The following is a 23740-nucleotide window of genomic DNA, read 5'->3' on the forward strand; positions in this document are numbered from 1 at the left end:
TGTGTACAGAACGTAAAGGTAAAAGGAGTTTTATCAGCTTTGTATAATACTTTAGTTCAGACAAGTATGGCCATGCCATCCTATATACCTAAATAGGGGGCAGATATGGGTATGTCACTGCAACAGGAAGACTGGAATCAGATATGGTCTGCAGTGGCCCATAGTAGCATTAATGCTTCAGCGGTAGAAACCAACTATAAATTGATGTTAAGATGGTATATGGTTCCATCTAGGCTTACTAAATTCCAGCCGACCTGTGAGGGTAAAGCTTTTAGAGGATGTAATAAACTAGGAACTCTCTATCATATATGGTTGGAGTGTCCTAAAATAAGAAAATTTTGGATAAAGGTATATCAAATAGCAGAGGCACTTTTGTGTTGGAAACTATCGTTTTGTACTAATGTTCAATTTAAATTGATAACACATCTGTTCACTTCAGCTAAAATGGTTTTGGCCAAAGCATGTGGGTCTAAAACCCCCAACGTGCAACAAGTTAAAAAAAAAAATGTCCAGGTTATTGGTGAACGAAAAGATGAGAGCGATATTGACTGCCTCGGTTCCTAAATTTCAAAAAATATGGTCACCATGGATTGAGCATTATATGAATAACGTCTGGGATCGGTCAATATTGACCATATAGTCACAATATTAACTATGTAGGCTGTAACACGTTCCCTTTCCATATGTGGGAGTGTTAGCCGGCCTGCCCCGTCCCCCACCTTTCCTTGGTCTTTGTGTTTTAGTGGTTGTCGATATTAAGAGTATTTGGGTATATATGTCACGCTTAACTGAGTGGTAAAGAAAAGTAGGGAAAGTAAATGATAATTAAATAAAGTAAAAACAGACAGTGTTAGTAGAAGAATTGGTTAAGAAAGGTGAACCCCTATTGTATTGTTAAGATTAAGGGAGTAATGTAGATTGAAACAATAGGGAATGAACAATTGTCAAAAGATGAAGGATGGAAGGCTACTTCCTCTCACCCTATATATCACAGGGGGATATTATATAAAGTACACAATTTTAAATAAGATTTGGATAAGGATTCACAGGTCACAAATAGAAGTAGGGTTTGTATAATTTTGTTGTAATGGAGTGAAAGGTATTAATACTTTTTCTCCTCTTATGGTTTTGAGTATTGTAATAAGTATAGGGTCACAGTAGATAATATTTGTCAGTATACTGTGTATTGAGATAATAATCTTAATAAAAGATTGAGATCAAAAACTGAGAAATACTAAAGGTTGGGATAAACATATAAAATCAAACTTGAAGATTGTGTTGTATAGAGATTATATTGTTTATTTATGATTTGTTGGAAATTGAATATTGAATGACACATTTTATGCTGGCTTGTTTATTTGCATGATTAAAATCAAAATTAATAAAGAAATTGAAACAGAAAGTTGCCCAGGTGCATTAAACATTTCACAGTGAACTGGTGAGACGTAAAAGGACCCTTGGTGAACTCCAGGGGCTTACAGCAATATTTGCATTTTTTGTGGTTTGCCACAATGCAGAAAACTGAATGAACTTATTCATGCTGAAATACACACCAACAAATCTTACCAGCACAACATTTCCCATATAAACCATCGGTGTGGTGCAGTTTGAAGAAAAAGTGCAGATGTGCTCAATATCAGTCAAAATAATGATCTCTCCTATAGCAAAGCACATCACCATGCTCCATGACATCACACACGTGGTATTGCAAAGTGTTTATTTACCCTGAAGTGGAAATGGTAACGCGAATGAGGCCAAATAGCTTCCCATTTAGAGCACATAGCTAAAAAACAGTCATATTGGAGAGAATGAGATAGCTACTTGAAATGGATTTTTCTGCATTAAAACATATGTGAACAGGTCTGTCTTTTTTTAATCTTCTAACTTTGGAGGAACCCTTATTTTCAGGTCTCAGGGAATCATTGAGAAGATAGAAATTTCTGTTCTGCTACTCAACTAGGAAGACCTCACAATGGCTGTTGACAACTAGGTTGTCAACAGCCATTGTGAGGTCAGGTACTGAAATTACCTAGAAATTGGTATTTTAGATCATATATATTATATAGAAACACTAACAAAATGTTGCAGAAAGTTTTCCCAAAAAATAGGACCAAATAGAAACAAACTTTTTTAATATTACCTGTGGTTTTTGGAGATCTGACAAGCTAATCTAAGTGTGATGGTCTGATGACCATACAGTATATTGGGATAAACATGAATATCAATGACACTGCAGAAAATCCAGCAAAAACACAGTTTAAAATGAGTAACCCATTTTGTAAACTTTATCAAAGGCCAGTAAAACAATAGGTAATACTATGTGAATCCAAATACACATTTGTATGCTGTTACAAACACCAACCATCAGCCACCGCTATAGGGAACAAGATTGGAAAGTGTAGCAGTTCCCTCCAAAAGCCGTCAGAAACATGAAGCAGCATGTAAACAGTCCTGCAGCTAAACGATGTGGTAAGGACAATGTGCACAATAATCACTTCAAGTATCGTACAGAGGTCCATTTAGTTCCCTGGGTTGACTACAGGGAAAATGACAACTAAAAACGTGTACAGGGAAAATGACAACTAAAAACGTGTACAGCCATTCTATAAAGTGCAAACATATAGGAACGTTGTTACTTTCGAAAATGCAATATCCCGAAGGGCTGTTTTTATGAGGTCTTTATTTGAAAAATGTAATTGTGTAACACTATTTTTTTTTACCTACCATCAATACCTATTTTGTGTTTTAATTCTGCATAAATTAAAAGATATATAAATAAAAAATAATATTTTTTTTACTGCTTACATGGAAAGGATACAGCAAACAAGAATAACCTGTTGCAGTATTAAATATACTGGTTTCAAGATTAAAACAGAAAATTAAAAATGGATCAGGAAAGGAAAAAAAAACAAGTGTGCCATGTCCTAATGTCTTATATCTACTTCATATTTTACCTTAGATCCAAGTTTAACATGTAGCAAAATTAGTGAGAGTGAGCATTTTACAACAGGTACAGTCATGTTAGAAGCCATCTTTTACACACTGACTTGTAACATTACCCATATGCTCCTCTAAAATTTGGTCCAGGACTTAAAAAAAAAACTATTAGGTTTAGCTCTTAATAAAACATAACAGGATTCTTCTATAACGGGCTAACCTTTCACTTTCAACTAAGTTACACAAAGTAGTCTTTTAGTCTTCCGAGAAGTGTTATAAATAGAAAAATATTCAGTTCAGCTTTGGCTGGTCAGAACTCGTCGTGGTAGAAATGCTCGTCCTGAAGCTGCCGTCCATAATCTGTGGCTTCACTGGTTAGAAAGATGTCCCGGCTCAGCAGTATTTCAACTTCTGTCAGTCTTCCATCTCCATCCTTATCGATGGATTCCACCAGATGACTGGCCTGTACAACAGAGAGCAACATTTAACTTGGCAATGACAGCAAAGTGGGACCTGCCCTACAGCCCCTGGGTTTTGCTGTGATAAACAGATAGACATGTAGGGTTCACCTAAAAGGCCATCTACTGGAAGGGTTATGAACCATTATGCATTGGTCTTGGTATAGAGGTGGGCACAGAAATCCTAAGTATCTCATCTATAGGACTCAGTAAAAGTCATGTTATCAAAATCCCTCTCCTCAGCTCTATATGGCCAATGGTGGGCACCACCAGGGGCATGACATGTGCTACTATCAGGCAAGCCTACATGCTTCCAGCTGCTCGGGCACAGATCGTGCCCTGGCAATTTTATTTCTATAAAGAACAGGAATATGTGTGCAATGGTGGTAATAATACAAAGGTGAGATCATTATAATATCTGCATATAATTGTCACCTGAAACAAGGATGTGAAAGTCTGGCAGGGTCAACAGTTAGTTTATACTTATTAAAGTGCTGCAGAATTGTGGACAATTTCAGCCATCCTCGAGACCAGCAATAAAAAATTGATACTTGTCCCAGTAACACCTTAAAAGTAATTACCCTTACTATTCCATAAGAATACCCCTACTGTTTCAAAGAACGGGAATCAAATGAAAATTTCCCCAATAAAACATTGAGGGAAAACGGATTTAAACCCTTCCCTGCTTTATTTAAAATGAAGAAAAATAGCTATACCTATGCCTTAACATACATGTCCATAAGAATTTTTATATTTCAAAACTTTTACCACCTTTTTGGTGATGTTGAAAAAAGGTGCAATTCAAACAGAGAATTTGCATTTTGTTTCTAAAAAAATATTAGACAATCAAAATGTGCTGACTAAAAGTGAAATGGATACATTGTTAATGATTTGCATAAAACATTTCTGATCACAAAATCTACTAACATGACCCCATGGAGAAATTACCTCTTCCTGCGACACCCCAACAGTGTTTGGAACAATCCAAGACAAAAGTTCTGTTGGGTTGAGTTTCCCATCACCATCCTTGTCATAATCATTCTCAAAGCGGTCTCTTTCCACAATTACCCATTGTGGGTCCTGAGTAGCATCTTTGGAAAATTAAAAAAAAAATAAATTGATATTAATGCCACAATTACTATAATGGTTGTTGTTAGAACTCCCAACCCTTGTTAACAGCCAGTATGGATGTTCTGAGTTTCTTGAACAGTTGAAAACAGATACCCTGTGTGACATTGCTGGCTAGTTCCTAGGCTAACACCAATTAGCAGAACAATGACAATTGTTATCTTTTAAGCTATCAGTAGGGTGATAGTCTACCTACTCAACACCACTATAAATGGGCATTCTAACTACTTACCCTTATTGAAATGATGCATTTTTCCAACTGGCTTCCAATGTAATGGGCATTATTCCTCTCACTGGACATAAATGACGGGGTCCCTCACTGAACAGTTACTTCCACTAACCAATAGCGAAAAGCGGCCATCTGTTACCAATACACAGGGGAACTTTCTGATCTTGCTAATGTATGGCGAGTGTTAGATAATACATTTGTATTAAGGGTTCCTTTGAGTTTTATTAGATTGGGACAGACTGCTCTACATGATCAGGTTGAGGAAATCTGTAAGAAGCCTTCTAGACCTCTAGATAAAAGGGATACCTAGTAAAAATGTGCATTTTATTTAAAACCAGCTTTCTTATTTGTTGTAAAATTGCTGTATACTTTTTCCAGGGGTCTTCGTTCTCTTCATGTGGCATGTTTGATTTTTTTTTTTTTCTGTGGTGGATCCTCCTGAATGATGAAGAGGACGGTGCTAATGTAATGATGACAACTCTGTTCTCTGCCATATTCTCCGGCGAGCCATAGTTGGCTTGATGATACACTCCCAGGGGATATGTCCTTTACTCAATGTGCTCACAGGAATTGGAATGAGTTAGGAGGAGTATCATTTTATCTCTGCAGGGATAAGGCAGATGGCTTTAAATCTGTGAATTGCAACTCGAAGGAGTAGGTGAGTATTGCACCAAAAGCCAATTTTTATTTTAAAATAAATGGGGACATGGATTAAAAAAAAAATACTGCTTTGTGCGGGCTTAGACAAGTAATAATGTAGTGATAATTTATTGTTCTCATACCTGGATCCTGAGAGTATTCTCCGAGGTATTCTTCTAGACTAACAAATCCATCCGCATCTTTGTCATGTTCCTCTAAAGCTCCTTCAATAACAAACTCCTAAAATTAAAATAATATTCTCTGAAATAATATTTTTCTGATGGATCCCCTATGACTACAAGCGAGACTGTCATACCACGTGCTGTGTCATTCCCTGTATCTGATAAAGCCATTAAGGATTCACCTAATACCACCCTTAGTGAGTGACAGTAACTTCTTGTATTTAATGGATCTTTTTACAATTTTCCCCCAAGTGCTGGCAAGGTAAACTGGTGTGTTAACCGTACTCTTCTGTATAATGTATAATATACAGCCCAATTCACCACCACCTTACTGCTCCACAAGATGGTGCTAGTGTTATGAATAAGACATGCAGAGCTATACTCTATATCGCTGTCCTTTCACATTGCAGCAACATTTCAACACATTATCCTACAGCAGAGGTGGCCAACCTTTTCAGACCAGAGGACCACTAAATTTGCCATCTCCGGACCGCGCATGCGAGGGGAGCCGGGTGTCACTCAAACGGGAAGAAACTTCCCCTTTAGTGACATCATGATGCCAGAACCCACCCACTCTCATCGCAGATCTAAGCCTGAGACACAACCCGCCCACTTCCCTGAGCCTGGGATCTGTACGGAGGACGTGGTCTGCGGCTCTGGCCAGTGCGTCCCTCCAGCGGGGTCCTTCTCCTGACCCTGCTTTGGTGGGTGCAACAGCCAGAGCTGCGGAACACCAAAATTTTCTCGCGGGCCACCCTTTGGCGACCACTGCCCTACAGCAGTCACTCCTAACCAGGTTCCGTGGAACCCTGGGGTTCATCGAGCTGTGGATGATTGACCTACCATTTGCTTGTGCCTGCATAGTTCTGACATTTTCCAGATCCAGGAAAAAGATAAAATGATCTCTAATGACCACTAATGTAATAAGCATTTTCCCCCACCGATTGGTTTTAGGAGGGGTTAACTAAGACCTCAAAATAATTTGAAGGGATTCCCTGGGATAAAAAGTTGAAAACACGTACCCTGGAGCAAAACCGTAAATATGTAATGCAACATGGAAGCGAGACTACAAAGTCAGGCTGTGTGATGCTATTTACAGCCATTGTTTGTGTTGGGCAGCCTATTCACATAAATGAGCAGCTCAATGCATCAAGCCGTAAAGAAAAATAGAATGTATGCTTTTTGAAAGTGCAGCATACAGCACGTGCAAGTCATTTACACTGTATCAATAAAATGACAAATGGGTTATTACAACCTGCTAATGTGAATAAGCTCCAATAGCATTTATGTGTTCTTACCAACATGTGATCTGTTTCTTCAGGATGCTCAAAGTCTGTAAATTCTCTCAGATTCAATCCAGGAAAATTGTCGCTGTCTGCACGCTCAAATTTTTTCTTGTCCCTTAAATGAATCTTTCAGAAAGACAGTTTTTTAAATATTTCCCAGCAAATATTACCACACATAATACAGCACACAGATGAGACAGTGGCATAACATTTCAGAGGATTTTCTACCTGAAACATTTACTGTGATACAGCAAATATATTGACCACCTTGAATTCTGAATTGTCTGTCACGGCCAACCCATTGGTGACACACTGCTAGACCTTGCACATGTGCAGAATGAGATCTAGCTGCCACTTGCACCGTTTACGGATTGTCATCGAACTCTCTACCAGACACAGAATCTTACAAGATTTCAGCTCTTGAAGTCCCACAGCCTTCTGGGGTGTAATGTATATCAACAAAAGAATGTGGCAGAAGAAGAGGCTATAATATTTTCTTGAGAAACCAGAAAGGAAAATGATGGGCATTTAAGAAACAGCTATTTAGAAAGCAACATTTTAAGTAAGCAAGCATGCACAAAAGAGCGAAAATAAAACAAATTAATCATGCATTTAGTGAAAGCTGCACTGTCAATATATCAACCCCATACAGCACAGTCCTATCAATTCAAGGTTCATTTCCAGCAAAGATGCATAAACATGATAAGTAACTCACCAGACGGAAAGATTCCTCCTCATCATCCTCTAACACGGTGTCTTCAGAATAGTCAATGATACGATCATACATATGTATGTTGTATTCCTCCCAGGTGATAATGCCATCATCATTTTGGTCAACTTCTGCAAACTGCTCTTTGGTGTCTTCCAATACATAGTGCTTGAAGGACTTCTGGATCCACAAACTAAGTTCCTCTGCAAGTTCATAACCATAAAATATTCCAACGATTAAAACAGAATTTGTCAATTCAGGCTTGTAATTAAATAAAAAGAAGAAATGTAGCCATGGCATTCACATCTATTTGCATGTGAATAAATATTTAGAGAACAGTTGACAATCGAAAATCCGGCCATCGATAATCCAATTCAGTTTTCTGGCAATAATTTCGGATCGCATTTTCAATACAGGCACTGCAGTACACTATTTGGCCACTTATGTTTTGATGGCGCTGTTCTGCAGAAACAGCTGTTAGGTCTTGCTTGCTAAACTAAATACTCGTTGAGACGTCCCTGCTGCCTGCTCCTGGAACTGTGCCAAATGTCCGCGGGGCTGCGAGAGGAAGGCTGCCTGTGTGTGGAGTAAAACTTTCAATATTACAGAATTTTCGAAAATCCAGCGCACCTCAGGCCCAAAGGTTGCCAGATTTTTGAATGTCAAACTGTACCCTAAATATAACGCTTCTTTTGCAGTGGATGTCTGCAAATCTTTGCAAGCTTTTAGAAAAAGTGGCAAACCAATCACATAGGCTGCATCAGGGGATATATGGCAAGTCCTACACACATATTATCAGTTGTAATGTTGTATCAGTTGTAATGTAGATAAATGAGAAACACACACCTGCCTTCAGGTTGAGATTATAGGGCAATAATATTAAAAGGACAAAACCATTAGTGTAATAATAATATATGTTAAATTAAATAATACAAATCAATTTTTCTTAATATGTATATCTGTTTTAATACATTAACAGACAAAACGTTACCAAAACAAGTCTTGGAGAGCCCAGGTTACCTTGCCTATTTGCTATAGAGGGTCAAGTTCAGACCTGCTGGCAAAATTAGATCCCATATGGCTCCTGGCAGCTGGTACTTTGCCATCTGCTTCTTCACTTTCACTACAGTGCTAGGCCTTAAAGAACCAGCAGCTTCCCTGGCATGAGAAAGCGGTAAATGCACCACAACCTTATGGCCAGTGTGAACACAGCCTAACAAATGTTGATGCCAAGAGGTCACATGGTCACCTATACCAGGAAGTACTTTGTATTTTGCAGGGCAGAGAAAGAAGAAACAGGGGGCACTGTTGAGGTATGCACAGGGTGTTATCTGGTAGACCACTAATCCTGTTGAATTTACCATAAATAGGCAATGAAGTTCCATTGATCCAACACCACTGGCTATGCCAAATTACATTGGTGCTGCAGCTACCGGTATGTAGTTTCCATCAAGCAACAAATCAGTTTTAGTTGCTCAAGAACCTACCTGCAAACCCTGAATGCTGGTTCAGTTGCACCAGCCAGGTTGTTCATAGAAGATCATGGTGTGGTCATGGTGCATGGTAGAAGATACAACAATCTAAGCTATGTAGAGGAACATGTAAAGATGGGAAGGGTGAGCAGAACCTGCTGAGCTTAAACATTACAAATGCATTGTTACCCTTTAATATATGTACTTACAGGTACCTAAAAGTGTTTTAGCAACAGTTATTTTTGGTGGTTATCAAATCCTTACAGGTTCATTTTATATAAAGCCATATCTTACCTTCTATCGCCTAAAGAAAAAGGTTCACTTAGCTCCCCTCTCCCCAGAAACACAAAGTAACCCTTACTTTGTCCTACTGTTATGTTAAAAAACTGGGCTAAAGAAAGTCCTTCCAGTTATGAATGACGTCCCTATCAATATATACTCAATTTATCCAGCTTTGTCTTACATACCTTCTGTAAGGTATCCATCCGCATTAGTATCTATTTTTTTAATGATTGATTTCAACCTTTTAAACTGTTCTTCTGGGCTCAGGTCAGAAAACTCTTCTGCTTCTTCCTTGGAGAAGTACAAACAATGCAATATTGGGTTAGATGGCCACAAAATTAATTCCAAACAAATCCAGTGTACCCTGGTATCTTGCAGAAACAAACAGAAAAGGAAGTGTCCGTGCATATCTAACAAATCCAATTAGATTCCACTTTTCATTTCCACACTTTGCATTTGTTACTTAAAGACAAAGATATTTGTTTTAGTTGTTTTGTAAAGTTCATCAACACTAAACTGAGGAGAACAATAAAAAGTAATATGCCACACTGTTATGTAATATTATGTTTGTTTTTATATTTCAACAACATAATACTCAGAATTTGTTATACATCATTATTCATCATTCATACAAGCATTTATTAAAACAAAATGAATGTATTTTGTATGCAGCATATATAAATACAAAGCCCTGGTGTTCAGCGTGTGGCTTTATGGGAATTATTGTGCTGTCTCTTAGTGTTCCTCATCTGAAATCTGTTTTCCTTACCCAGGTGCTCTCTTTTTTGCACATTACATTCTTTTTCTCTGTTTACCTTTTCTTTTTTCTTTTTAATAATGGATCTTGCAAAACGATATAAAAAATGTGCAAAACATTTTTTAGGGGCTGTTGGAATCCTTTAAAGCAGAACAATAGCATATGTCGGATGCAGTATAGGGATTTGTATTGCCAGCACATCTAATGTGGAAGTAACACTCGTGTGATACCTATGGTAAATTAGTTGGCCAATAGTGCTGAAGTCATCATTGGTCTGGTTCAAACCAGAAAAAGAAGTTTATATATTTTGCCTTTCCTGGTCCTTCTTGTCCCCCCGTATTGACACGCTAATAACAATCCTAAATCAAATCATTCAGCTTTCATTACATATATTGAGACCCATTTGATGCAGATATTAGCATTAGATATTAGAGTCTCTGTGCTTCTCTTTGCATTGCAGACAGCAAGTCTGGTAGGGTAGACAAGAGGAGTTCTCTGCATGGCTTCCTGCAAACATTACAGCAGTCTGTCTCATTACTCCTCTCCAGAGCCCTTTGCTCTGATGTGGGATGACTCTTTGACTTGCTGCAGTTTCTAAAGAACAATGTCAGAAGCTTATACACTGGTAAAAGTGTTATCTCCGTCCTGAATTTGAAGTCCACAAATTTAGGTGAATATATCTAATCAAAATGCAATTTTGAAAATTATACAAAAAAAACACAAGCACCTCTTTTTTTTTTGTTCACTGTACCTCTCCTCCGAGGAACATCTTCTTGTCGTAGTCAGTGTTGTGCTCCCCATTTACATAATGGTCATCGCTAGGATGACGGGATGACCCATGCAGATGTGATGTGCTAAGAGTCAAGCTCAGGGATATAAAGACCACCAATACATTCATCATCATTCTGGATGGAATCACTGAAAAAAAGAACAATATTCTCATTACCATGTGGTTCATTTATGTAACTGGACTGTTTCCAATACAGATTACTGGACAGATTATTCATTTTTTGGTAAGGCAGCATTCAGGAACTTTGCAGGTGAATTACGCAAATATGTGTGTACTGATTCACCCAGTCAGTGAATCAACAATGGCTTATCTGGCTCTGAAATTCAGCCTTTTTGACTGAACAATAATCTGCACATAGTGTAATGGGTTTTTTTTTCTGGTTTTAGAAAGAGTATGGAATGGTTGGAACCCCTTTGGAGAAATTCAGTTCAACCAATTTTATGCATATGTCTTCCAATATTCATAGATCCGAGCATGACTACTCTAGTTCCTGTATCAATGTACAGTAAACTGCAGTGTATCTCAACCTTTTTAACATGACGGAACTGTTTAAATAACTTTTAGCCATACAATACAATATCCACAGCTCAGGGTATATTAATATGGTGGTCAGTGAGAAGAATGCCTCCAACTCTGCTGGCTATTGGGAAGAATGTCACCGTTACAGATAGCCAAATTGTCATTGCTGTCAGTTAAACTGACCTGAGAGGCACAAACTGCTCAAGGAACCCCTAACAATCTCAGGAGAAACCTCAGCATTCTATAGAACCCTGGTTGAGAAACACTGGTATACTGTGTCATCTACTCTCACAGAACCATGATTCAAACGTGATAATGTGAGCTTCATTCAGACTGGACACATTTTCAATGCTGAACCTGGAAACACACGTGTCATGTGCTTTGCTGTACTGTATATTAAGGATATGTCTATTATAAGATTTGCTGAACAGAAGCTTTACCTGGTAAAACAATTTGCAGGTTGCCCAGTTCACAATTTTTCACTTCAGATATAAACTCAGCTGCTTGATGTGCTGTACTTTATGAGACAGTGTGCTGTAAATTCTTAGGCTACGTACACGCCTCAGGGATGATTCTCACTTCAGGACTGGTATGGGACAAGAATCTGGCGTGTGTACAGCGCTCGCTGAATATCGTTTATGGATTCGTCGATTTTAATGCAAGTGAAGAGGAGAGAGCGCAGCGGGGTGGTGCTCTGTCAATCCCCCCTCCCTCCATAGAGCAAAACTGTGCTGTATGTAGCACCGCTCATTCAGTCTTTTGTCGCTGGATCGTTAAAGATCCTTTCCAAAGACAATTATTGAATATGTGTATGTAGCCTGAGTGACTTCACCTGCTCTGTTCATGGACCAATTTACAAGCATTCTTGTCCTTAGCCTGTATGAAATGCATAGTAACACTTAGACATGCATGGAAAGGTTTACTAAACACACATGAATGCAACTCAAGGATCTCTGCTGCTGAACTCCCTCATTCATCATGCTTCATGATGCTGAAGGAATCCACTCTTGTGTAAAAAGAACCTTATTCAAAAATCCATCTGCTTTGTGGGAAACGTACCGTTTTCCTATAACAGAAAGGGAAAGTGAAGGGATGAATGAAAGGGTGAGATCAACAATGACGCATGGTATAGTGAAGAACTGAAAGTGAATAGATGGTACAAAATGATTGTTTACCACTAGGAACAAATACTGTATAACTTTCAAAGTGCATGCTTTAAGCATGTGTGCTTGTTCCTCACAGTTTGAAAATGAAAATCTGTTTGTTTGATTTCTTCCCAGGACGTCTTCCTCTTTCCTGTAAATGCTCCAGAGTTGTTCTAGATCCAGTCAATGCGTATTTTGTTGGAAACAATCAGATATTTACAAAACAGACTTGTATGACCCAAGGCTAAGTGAATGAAAGGGTTTATGACTATCCCACAGAAATGTTTTAATATGGGAATGTCCTCATGTCATGGTGTTTGGCATAGATCCATTTTCATTATTCTTAGACAATATACCGTATTTTTCGGACCATTAGACGCTCCGGACTATAAGACGCACCAGGTTTTCCGCACGGGAAAACAAGAAAAAAAAAATTCATTTGATTTCCCCTGAGATCCAGCGTGCGGCACTTGTGCCCGCCCATGAAGGCGGCGCCGATCGGCATTCATCAAACCAATCGGCGCCGCCTTCGTGGGCGGGCACAAGTGCCGCACGCTGGGACACAGGAAGAGGACACTGGCTGCGGGGACCGGCGGGGGTACAGGGAAGTAAAAAAATATGCATTCGGACCATAAGACGCACCCTGATTTTCCCCCCACTTTAGGGGGAAAAAAAGTGCGTCTTATGGTCCGAAAAATACGGTACTCCATATAAAGTCAAATCCTTGGAGTTTGGTATTAAAAAAACTGCTGCAGTTGTACAATTCACACACCTGCAGAGGCTTTGCCATTATAGCCAAATTCAAGTCCTTCAGACAAGCAAAGCGCCAACAGTTGCAGATAGTGTTAAAGCTTGCAGCTGCACTTCTCCACATTCCACTGGCCATCACTTTGATGGACTACGTTACTAGCCAATACAGCAAAAAATTACAGGATTGTAGACTTACTGCATTGTTTTGCAGGTCACTTAGAGATTATCAATTGTAGATATAAAGCTACAGATACTATGAAAGTAACTGTCAGGTTGCTTAGACATTAGGAAATAGAAGTCCTACCCTCTGGTCCATTGCTACAAAGTCTTTGGAGTCATCAATTCCGGAAGTGCATGATGTCTGTGTCTCCAGACACGCTACATGTTTTTTCTCTACCTCATTGCCTCTTCCAGTAGTCATGTGGGGACCAGAAGAACGAAAAAAGGAATGCTGTGGAGGATTTGGGCATCAAAAATTCTCAGATTTGTTGCACGTTGCTGGAGGTAGTACTGAAATGGAGTGAAAACTGAAAACTTGGGCCACAGAGGAGAATATCATCACAACTCTTCTATAAAAAGGAACAACGTTTGTAAGTAGCAGACATGGTTGCTTTAGGACTTATCAAGTGCCTGGTAATATTAGACTCCTGACAGCACCATTCATGTTGATTCCAATGACAAAGTGTGTCAAATGCAAGTCCATAGTGGCCATGTGGAAATTCTAGTAAATTCCAGCAGTGATTTTATATCAGAGTGCTGCAGTTCATTCCTGACAGTGTTTTTTTTTTCTTTAAAAGTAGTGTATTTGTACAGTATATATTTCATTCTATAATTAGTCCCATTCAGAACAAAACTATTACAGAATGCTTCAGGTTCAAACATTATAGAGTTACTTATTAAATACAGAAACAAAATTGGCAAAAAGTAAAAACTAAGTGGTCAATGAAAGAAAAACAAAAGTGAAGAAAGACATCTTCCGCATACCAACTATTGAAATTAAAAGAGTCAAAAGTATGACCCCAAGGCAAAGTCTCAAGCGACATGAAGTATGAGCAGGACAGGGAGAATAAATTGATAGAAGACCATACTGTCTGCACAATCTCAAATACCATTGTTTGTCTACAACAGTGTTTTTTAACACATGCTCCTTGAACTATGAGCCATATAGGTCATGGAACTCACATTGTCACATGGTTATTATTAAACAGCATTTATATAGCACCAACATATTACACAGCGCTGAACATTAAAGGTTTCAAATGACAGACAGATACAGACAGTGACACAGGAGGTGGAGAAGACCCTGACCCGAAGAGCTTATAATCTAGGAGAAGGGGGTTGGAGCATGGTTCTGCGAGTGTGTAGATGACACTATACTGGTATTCTCAACCAGGGTTCCATGGAATGCCAGGGTTTCTCCAGAGGTTACTAGGGGATAATAAATATTATGCAGAGCAAGGCTCTGTTTGAACATGTCCCAGCTACACTATTCATTCCATTCAGTTCTATAGCTGGTGCTTAGCATTGTAAGATATAATTCACCTCCTTAATTTGTCCTGGTGACTAAAGTCACTAGCACAGAAAGCACTGGCGATTGAACACGCCAATCGGGTCAACTGTTGTGTTAATTAAGAACAGAACTTCCTTCATTGTAATGAGATTTCCTTTTAACCTCCAATTGTTCTGCATCTGGAACAGGAGGTGAAGGGAAATCTGCCAAGAGGAGTGATAAAGGAAGAACAAAAACTAAAAGGGTTTTTCCCCTACTCAAAAACAAATGAAATGGCCAGTCTTTTGCAAAGTAAAATTAAATTTTACTCACTAGCACAATGTTCATTAACCAGGGTTCCGCCAGAGGTTGCTAGGGGTTCCTTTAGCAATCTGTGCCTCTCAGTGCAGTTTAGGTGACACCAATTATATTTTTGGCAGGGGCAGCAATGTAAGAGGAATTTTTCCCATTGACCACCACACTAGTATACTGTGAGCTGTATCTATAGTAAATTATAGAAGGGGTTCCCTGAAGACCTGAAAGTTTTTTCAAGGGTTTCTCCGTGTTAAAAAGGTCAAGAGACACTGCTCTAGGGGCCAAGTGATCTCTCCTGCCAGGGTAGTTATTAACAATTCACTAATGATCAATGTTGTTTTCTATGGAAGACAGAGGAATCCTACCATCTCCAGAAAACAAACTGCGCTTGTTTGCTCCTACGGTCTTCGGAAAGTTTTATCATCAAATAATGCAAATAATGAGAATGAAGTATCTGCACTGGACTTAACGGGAAAGAGCAGGGACAACCATAGTGTGCAGTAGCAAACCTGGAACCCCCGAGACACAATGAATCGTCATTCAGCAGAAGTGGCTTTAGTTCTGCAAAAGCCGGATGGCAAGGAAAGCATGTACCATGTTCTTTTAGAGGGTGATACTGCTCTGACGTCTCCCAGCTAGTAGCAGAGTTGCCTAAAATGGTAACTTACACTGAAAAGAAAAAAACTCACTAGTGAAAAGCCCTGGATCCATCCACAAATCGAGCCTAGCAAATCACAAGCTGTCTTGCTTTTACTCCCATTTTGGGGCTCGTCATTCCACCAAGCACCGCCATCTTCATTCTTCCATCTTCCTGGTCCTTCCTCATGTCAACCACTGTGCAGATGCCAGATTCGTTGATGTGTCTTCCTCCAAATGTAAAACAAAAGTGCCAACTCCACCATGCAGTGCCAATCTCAGGAATGCACAGAAAGAGCAGCCCACAGCCTGCTGGCAAATGTGATGCAAGTATCCCGGGAAGCCACGATTTCCCCCTTATTTAAATTTTAAAAACTAAACACTTTCCTTTTGTTTTGCATACAAAAATATTTTTACACTTTGTCCAAAATAAAAACACTGAATATTTATTTATTATAATACCAACGTTAGGGTCAAATCAACATGCCTATAGCTAAAATAAAAAAGATGATTTTGATCCATAAAGTACAGTTGCTAGAACTGAAAGGTATAGAACCTAAGGTAGCTATACTCACCTCTCTGTCCCATCGCAGGTCCTCTCCATCTTCCCTGAGACATTCTTTGGCCATCTCGATTTGCCGAGCTGGGATGATGTAAACCCCAGCGCAGACACACGGAAGTACATTCATTCTCGGCACGTGCAAGAAAAGCCGGGAATGCAGAGTTTTCCTGGTAATTAATGTTGAGCTGTGCATGCACTCAGCAAAATTTGACAGCGGAGCCAAGATCAGGAAGGTAAGAATACTTTTTGCAGAAGGGACATTGCCTGTCTATAAACATCTGCCTTATCGTGGATTTTTCCAAAGTAAGATTTTGAAAGAAAGTAGTTCTACTTTAAGGCAGATATAAACGACACAAGAGAATCCAGCTCTGTAATAATTATTACATCATCAAAGTAAAACCTGCAACCAAGCAGGTCCCTCACTACAGAATGGACAGGCCGTGTCTTCTGCAATACAGCTTCCCTGCATGAGCGCAATTTTTTATTTATACTCACCTGTCTATGCTCCTTCGTGGGCGCCCTTTTCTTCACCTGTTGCTCTTGATTGGCTAGGAGTGCAGGAGATAATTCAATCGCAGCAATCCCAGGGATGCTGACATACCTGTTCTACATATGCGTTCTACAAAAGGCTGCACATGCTCAGTACTACAAAAAGAAGATAGCGAATAGACAGGTGCATTTGTTTTATTGCAGAAGGGACACTGTCCCTCCCTTTTGCAAGAATACCACCTGCTTACAATCTTTTCGTAGTACACTGAGCATGTACAGCTCATTGTAGGCTGCTGGGTATGTCAGCATCCCAGAGACTGCTGGGATTGAATTATCCTCTTTACACCCGGCCGAAACAGAGAAGGTGAAGAAGATGACGACACACACGATGGAGCTAAGGATATGAAAATGCGATACGGCTAGTAAGCTTATTATATTACAGCCTGTCTCTTCTGCAATAAAGGACCTGCATGGTTGCAGTTTTTTATTTATGATTTATGATTATGATGTAAAAATTATTACAGAGCTGGATTCACTTGTGTCTGTCACTAAAGTAGCACTATTTTATTTCAAAGTCTGACTTCATGGAAATCCACGATAAGGCAGGTGTTTATTGACAGACGATGTCCCTTCTACAATAAAGCTACGTACACATGGCAGATTTTTATCGCCCGATAATCGGCATCGGCCAATTATCGGGCGAAAATCTTCCGTGTGTACAGTCGGTGTCGTCCATCGTCCGGACGACCGACCTGCCGGACGATGGACGACAGCCGATCGTAATGGAAGGGAAGGGGAGAGCGCGCAGCAGGGTGCCGCTCCGTAGCTCTCCCCCCTCCCCTCTCCATAGAGCAGAACGGTGCTGTATGTACAGCATCGTTCATGCATCTTGCAGCCCCTTGTCGTTGGAAAGGATTGTGAAAGATCCTTTCCAACGACAAAAATTGCAAGTGTGTACGCAGCTTAAGTATTCTTTCCTGAATCTTTTAGCTATGGACTTGTTGATTTGGCAGAATCTGTACTAGGTGGGCAATCAATGGTTCAATATAAGAAGCTTGCAAACAAAGTAAACAATTCTGCAAAAAGAAGGATCACATCCCTGCATGCATACAAACAGAGAGATGTGATCATCACTGTGCAGATTCTATCACTCCCCTGCCAGATAGAACCGTGCTGCAAGCTGTGTGAACAGGTTAGCCAAACATACAAATCCTTGGCACATAAAGCAGATCTCATTTATGTAATCTGTGTATTTAGCCATTTGCATGGAATTCAAACGTAATATTTACCTAAGCTTTTTTTAAAGTAGTAAAAGGTTATACCCTGTGCCAAGTGTTTATTGCTGCGTCCCCATTAGGGAGATTCATCCTTTTATGTGTACAGGTGACATCTGTCATCATAAAAGAAAATCCCACATTTTTGTCACTAGAACAAGCGGTGAGGGGAAATCTTCTGATGGGGCAACAACTATACCCTGAACGGAATGCCCCAACTTTGGGAGATTTCTGTTGCAAGTCCGGGACAGGAAGTGAGCATAAATTCCCCCAACAGCACAAAAAAGTCAAAGGGTTTAACCCTCCCTGGTGGTATGAATAATGGGGTATTTTTAAATGTGAAAGTGAAACATTTGAAGATACTCATTTCAAATTTCCCGCCTACCTGCCCAATGATCCCGCCCATCAGCCTAAGGTTCGCGAGCAGATGCCAGGTAGAAGTTTAAAACTGCGCTTTTGGCACTGAATATTGACCCTGAACCACACTCAGGATTACCATCAGGGAGGTTAAAGCATAACTAAACTGAAAACAAAAAAAAAATGACACTTACCTTTAATCTTGCAGATCCCTCGATGGCGGTTGTCCTTTCCTTGATCCAGTCCCACATCGCCATGGAATTCCTCTTAGTCATGACGCTGAGGAAGAGCTAGGCACCGCCATCTTTTTTCTTTACTTCCTTCTTCTTCCTGTCTTCCTGGCACGTCACCCGATCTCACACTGTGCAGGTGTGAAATCAGGTGACAGCTGTAAAGGAGGGAAAAAAATAGCCGATCTTACTGCACTTGCGCAAAATCGGTATCTCTTTCCCTTAAAGCGTACCTAAACTCAGAAATTTCACTTTACATAAAAGGGTAGACAACTCTTTTCTGTAAAGTAAAAATTGTTTAAAAGGTGCAACACAGTCACGCATGCGCAGTGAGATTAGCAAGTTTTTTTTTCCAACCTACGCCACCCAATCTCGCGTCTGCTTTGGGTGACGTAGGAAGAAGAACCCAGAAGACGAGGGAGAGGGATGCCGGGATGACCCAGGATCCGATGGAAGACACATCCAGATGGATCGGACTGCCCTGCAGGATTGAAGGTAAGTGAATTTTTTTTTGTTTTAAGCACTTTTCAGTTTAGTTCCTCTTTATTAGAAAAAATGCCCCATGCGCATGCTCTCATCTCGTACATGTGCAGAAGGAGCACCCAGAGCCTCCCGGGATGCGTGACGTAGGTACCCCCGGCTCTGCGCTCCCATTCAGTCTTAATCACCAAACAAGACTGTGAGAAGAGGTGCTGCACCCCTTTTTTTATTTTTAAAGGGTGTTGCCCTTAAAAAAAAATTAGAAAATGAATAACATTTTCCTTTTACATATAAGTGTTGTCCGCCTTTTTATGCAAGGTGGAAATGTTGAGTTTAGGTACGCTTTAAACCTTTCCTACACTATCCAAAATAAAGATCTGCGTACAGATATACTTTAATAGATGTACAGGGGTGATATAAGGAAATCATGTCACAGTAATGGATCAATACAGACAAATTATGAGATAACACACAGTGAGACACCATGGGCCTGGACACATGGCAGCACAATACCTGTGACCAGAAATATAAACAACTGCGGCCATGACACTACTCGTTTCCATAGCAACCATCAACATGCCTCAAGAACACGAAATATAGTTTTCTATGGGAACCCAGTTAACTTTTGCTCCCCAGCATGAAACTGTGTACATTCATCATGGCTTTGTATAGAGGAGAAAGTGCGGTGTTGGTTTGTCTCCCTACCGTCAGCCATTATGACAGCTCCGGCTTACACCCCTCAGCGCTCCCACCAACACCGACCCACATCAACCTCGAGTGACGCACGACGGCGCTTCGGCTTACAACAACGTGACGTCACTGCGCCGTGCGTCTGGCACGCCTACTCCCAAAAGTTGAGCGGGAGCAAGGAGACAAGCGCGTTCACGTTGGCTCGCGCTTTTTCGGGGACGCGCACGGAGTACAGGTGCGCGCGCTCTTTGTTCTACTCAGGCTATTTGTGTTGTGCTATATGGGTTCCTGGGACGGGACTGAGGAAGTTGTGACATTTCTAGATATCAGCATGGAATTCATTTATTTACTGTGACCTTCCTGGTCATGAAGAGGGGCGGTTGTATTTTCCTGGAAAGGAAGAATTTTCCCAAATATGAAGCCAGGCCTAGTTCAGACTGGAGGCTTATGTGTTGTAATTTCTGCACAACATGGGACTTATATCATTGTGTGCTTTGCTAATGCTGTGATATGAATAAGCAGTCATTTAGACACCCGATATTCTTTGTAGATAACACATATTTCTAATGCATGTGGCTACAATCCATGTTCTGTGTAAAAATATTTTCATTAGTAGCCACTGTGTTGTAGAAAGCTGAGACTACAAATGTAACCCCCCTATCTATGATACACGATGCAAGGATTCATGGGACATGTAGTTTTCCTAATGAGAGGTTGCGGCTGCTGTGCTGCCCTCTAGTGTTCAACTAAAACTTTGGACCACCACCAGCAGTCCAATTGGCTTGCTTGCATAATATAATCATTTACTAAAAAACACATTTGCAAAACAGTATTTTACTTATCATTTTGAGCTTGCTGCTCATGTATCTTCTCATCTAAACTGTAGAAACTAGTTCTTGTTCTTGCACCATTACAGAAAATATTTTGCAATGTGACCACTCATCTTACCTGTCCTTGTCCCGTCATAGGTACCACCATCTTCTTTTTCTGCTCTTCCAGCTTTCCTTATTTTACGCCATGATGAATTACTTTCTGTGGGAGTTAATTTGGTTCCGGTAGATGCCCAGATACGAGGTGTATCTTAGCATTGGAGGATAGAATATCGTGGGAAAACCTGGCTGATCCAGCAAAGCTCAAATGGATCTGGTCCAGGATTGAGAACATTTCCCAACTAATAACAAAAGATTTTAAAGAAATTTATTCAAGGTTTACTGGATTACTCAGGTTCTCCTATGATAGTCTATCCTCTCCAGTCTTGGAAATCTTTAATAAATCAGGTCCAATGTAAAAAGATAGCACATAGGCAGGTGAGTATGTTTTAATGCATGAGGGACATCACCTGTCTCTTTCTGAAAAAACTGCTAGTTCACATGTTTTCTAAGTGGAACTATAGTTCTGCTTCCAGTCACATATCTTTACTTGCTTCTGGATGTACCGTACTGTAGTTCTTTGAAGTAGATCTTCCATTACTATGTGCGAGTTCCCCACCTAAATCCACCTGCTATATGTCAGAGGTTGAACTAAGTCATCAACCTTCAAGTCCAAGTCGAGTCCCAAGTCATTGACACCAAGAATTCTTCCAAGTCGTCTCCCAAGTCAAGTCTCTTCATTTATCAAGTCGTTGTACTAGTTGTACTTAGTCTGTTACAATGCCTTCCTCTCCGCATTCCTTGCATTCTAGGTCTACTAAGTTTGGCTTTCTTTTCGCTGGCATTTGAAGTCCAAGTCGCGTGACTCAAGTTCCAACCTCTGCTATATGTTAGTGAAAAAACTATCACTAAAAAAAAAATTACACATCTTTACTGGTGGAAAGCCATTGATCCCTTCACAATTCTAGTAGAGCTGGTCCTGCGCTGGCTGGAAAGTGGGCGCTGCCATCTTCTTCATGGTTCTTCTTCCTACGTCACCTTATCTCTCACTATGCAAGAGTGAGATCAGGAGACATGATACCCATTCCGGGGTCGAGTGTTTTAGATCAGTCTAAAATCTCACAGGAATGCACTCCAGTCTGTTAGAAGAGTCTCTTCTAATCTTCTTGCAAGATTGTGGCTGCTTTGTACTCCATTGAACCTGGAAGAGAGAATATACTAACCTTGTGTATTATTAATATTATTAGACAGATTTATATAGTGCCAACATATTATGCAGTGCTGTACAATAAATAGGGCTTTACTGACAGTGACAGGAGGAGGAGATGATCCTACCCCGAAGAGCTTACAATCTAGGAGGTGGGGGAACTATCACACAATAAGGGGGGAGATATGGAATAGTGGTAAGTGGCGTTTTTAAATGAGCAGAAAGTAGGGGCAAGTCGAATAGGACGAGGAAGACCATTCCAGAGAGTCGGGGCAGCGCTAGAAAAGTCTTGGAGCCGTGCATGTGATGAGTCTATGAGTGAGGAAGTCATTAGTAGGTCATTGGAGGAGCAAAGCGAGCGCTGGGGGAGTAATTTTCTATCAGGTCAGAAAAGTTAGTTGGACAAGAACTGTGAAGGAATTTGGAAAGGAGGCAAGTAGAAGAATAGGGATAAGGGAAGTGTATTTAACTTTTCCTATACAGGTTTATTTTTCACTTATGTGTAATAAGTAGTTGAAGAAGGAGATCCGGCCACGATAAGCAATTATCCAAGTATAGCCAAAGGTCTGCTTTAACCATCCACAGCTACCTAGTTTCCGTCTACCCACTCTGGTGAAACCCAAGAATACTTTTTCAGTCATTTTCTTTCTTCTATATCCAGCACAAGGCAGACATAAGTGTTGGCTTCACAGGAACTCTGCTTAAAGTGGACCATCCAGTAGGTTTTCTTGTTAGCCAGACTCCATATCTAAAGCCTGCACCCTCAACTCCCACAACCAAATGTATTGACCCCGATGCTTCTAGGGAGTGTTGTCACATTGCCTCCTGGAAAAGGCTACCCTGTTTCCCCGATTATAAGGCACTCTCTTATATTTTTTGAAATGCCAAAATATGCCCTAGGTCTTATTTTCAGCAGATGTCTTATTTTTCCATGAAGAAGACTACAGTACACATTTATTGTTATCATGTGCCATTGATTGTCCCCTTCTGATCACCCATGTTCCATTTATTGTCCCCTTCTGATCACTCATGTGCCGTTCATATTCCCCTTCTGATCAATCATGTGCCATTCATATTCCCCTTCTGATCACTCTATGCCATTGACTGTCCCCTTCTGATCACTCTATGCCATTGATTGTCCCCTTCTGTTCACTTACCGGTAATTAAGTGTAGGGATCTCCGTTAGGGCAGGTAACTCCGTTAGGGCAGGGATCAGCAGCGTGCTTCCTGGTTCAGAATCGCGGGGGCGCGTGTGCCGGCTTTTTACTTTGTTTGGCTCTGCACTGCAGCCAGGAGGAGACACGCGCTGCAGCCAGCATCAAGGAGACACACACAGGATCGGACATCGAGGGATGTCTTTTTCACGGGTGAGTGTCTAATTTTAATTATTTTTTCAAAAATCGGGGGTGGCTTATTTAATGGGGATGACTTAAAATCGGGGAAACACGGTAGAAGGTCGAAATCCCATATGAATACACTCCAGCCCATTGCAAGAGTTCATTGTAGGATTTCAATCTCCCAGCTCTTACTGGAAAGTCCAGAGACGTCACTCATGCTTACCAGAAGTATTGGCGGCCCGGGATAAGGAAAATATTTTTTCTTTATGATGAACTGTTTATGAAAGACTTTGTACACACTGAGGGTGAGGTTGTGGGTCGTTTACAGCTTTCTCATGCCAGGGGACGACTATCTGGAGAGACTGCATGTAGCGTTTCCCAGCAGCCGCTCCAAAGGGAATGAATTGGGGAAGCACTGAGCAGTACTGGTACCGCTCACTGACGCTAGCTGGAGAAGCTGGAGAACCAGTGCTGTGGTATTAGTGGCAAAGCGGCTGACAGAGTGCAAGCTGTTGGGAGACG

At 40.5% G+C, this 23740-nt stretch overlaps 2 protein-coding genes across 6 annotated transcripts in view; one reads left to right on the top strand and one right to left on the bottom strand.

Moving 5' to 3' along the window:
- Positions 1 to 1273: 1273 nt before the first annotated feature.
- RCN2 (reticulocalbin 2) lies at positions 1274 to 19926 on the bottom strand. Its single transcript, XM_072425461.1, has 8 exons — positions 19821 to 19926; positions 10831 to 10997; positions 9508 to 9613; positions 7575 to 7771; positions 6872 to 6985; positions 5535 to 5631; positions 4344 to 4486; positions 1274 to 3400 (listed from the first exon to the last, which is right to left on the bottom strand). Exons 1-8 carry the CDS (start codon positions 19828 to 19830, stop codon positions 3248 to 3250), a joined length of 987 nt encoding a protein of 328 aa, XP_072281562.1. The 5' UTR covers positions 19831 to 19926; the 3' UTR covers positions 1274 to 3247.
- A 91-nt stretch (positions 19927 to 20017) lies between these two features.
- Positions 20018 to 23740, top strand: part of TNFRSF9 (TNF receptor superfamily member 9) — a 28513-nt gene continuing 24790 nt past the window's right edge. For all 5 annotated transcript variants that reach the window (XM_072425413.1, XM_072425415.1, XM_072425417.1 and 2 more), the window contains exon 1: positions 20018 to 23248. The gene's annotated coding sequence lies outside the window, so the exon portion shown is untranslated. The remainder of the gene's footprint in view (positions 23249 to 23740) is intronic.

The sequence above is a fragment of the Pyxicephalus adspersus genome, chromosome 11 (assembly GCF_032062135.1).
Source record: "Pyxicephalus adspersus chromosome 11, UCB_Pads_2.0, whole genome shotgun sequence".
NCBI classification, from domain to species: domain Eukaryota; kingdom Metazoa; phylum Chordata; class Amphibia; order Anura; family Pyxicephalidae; genus Pyxicephalus; species Pyxicephalus adspersus.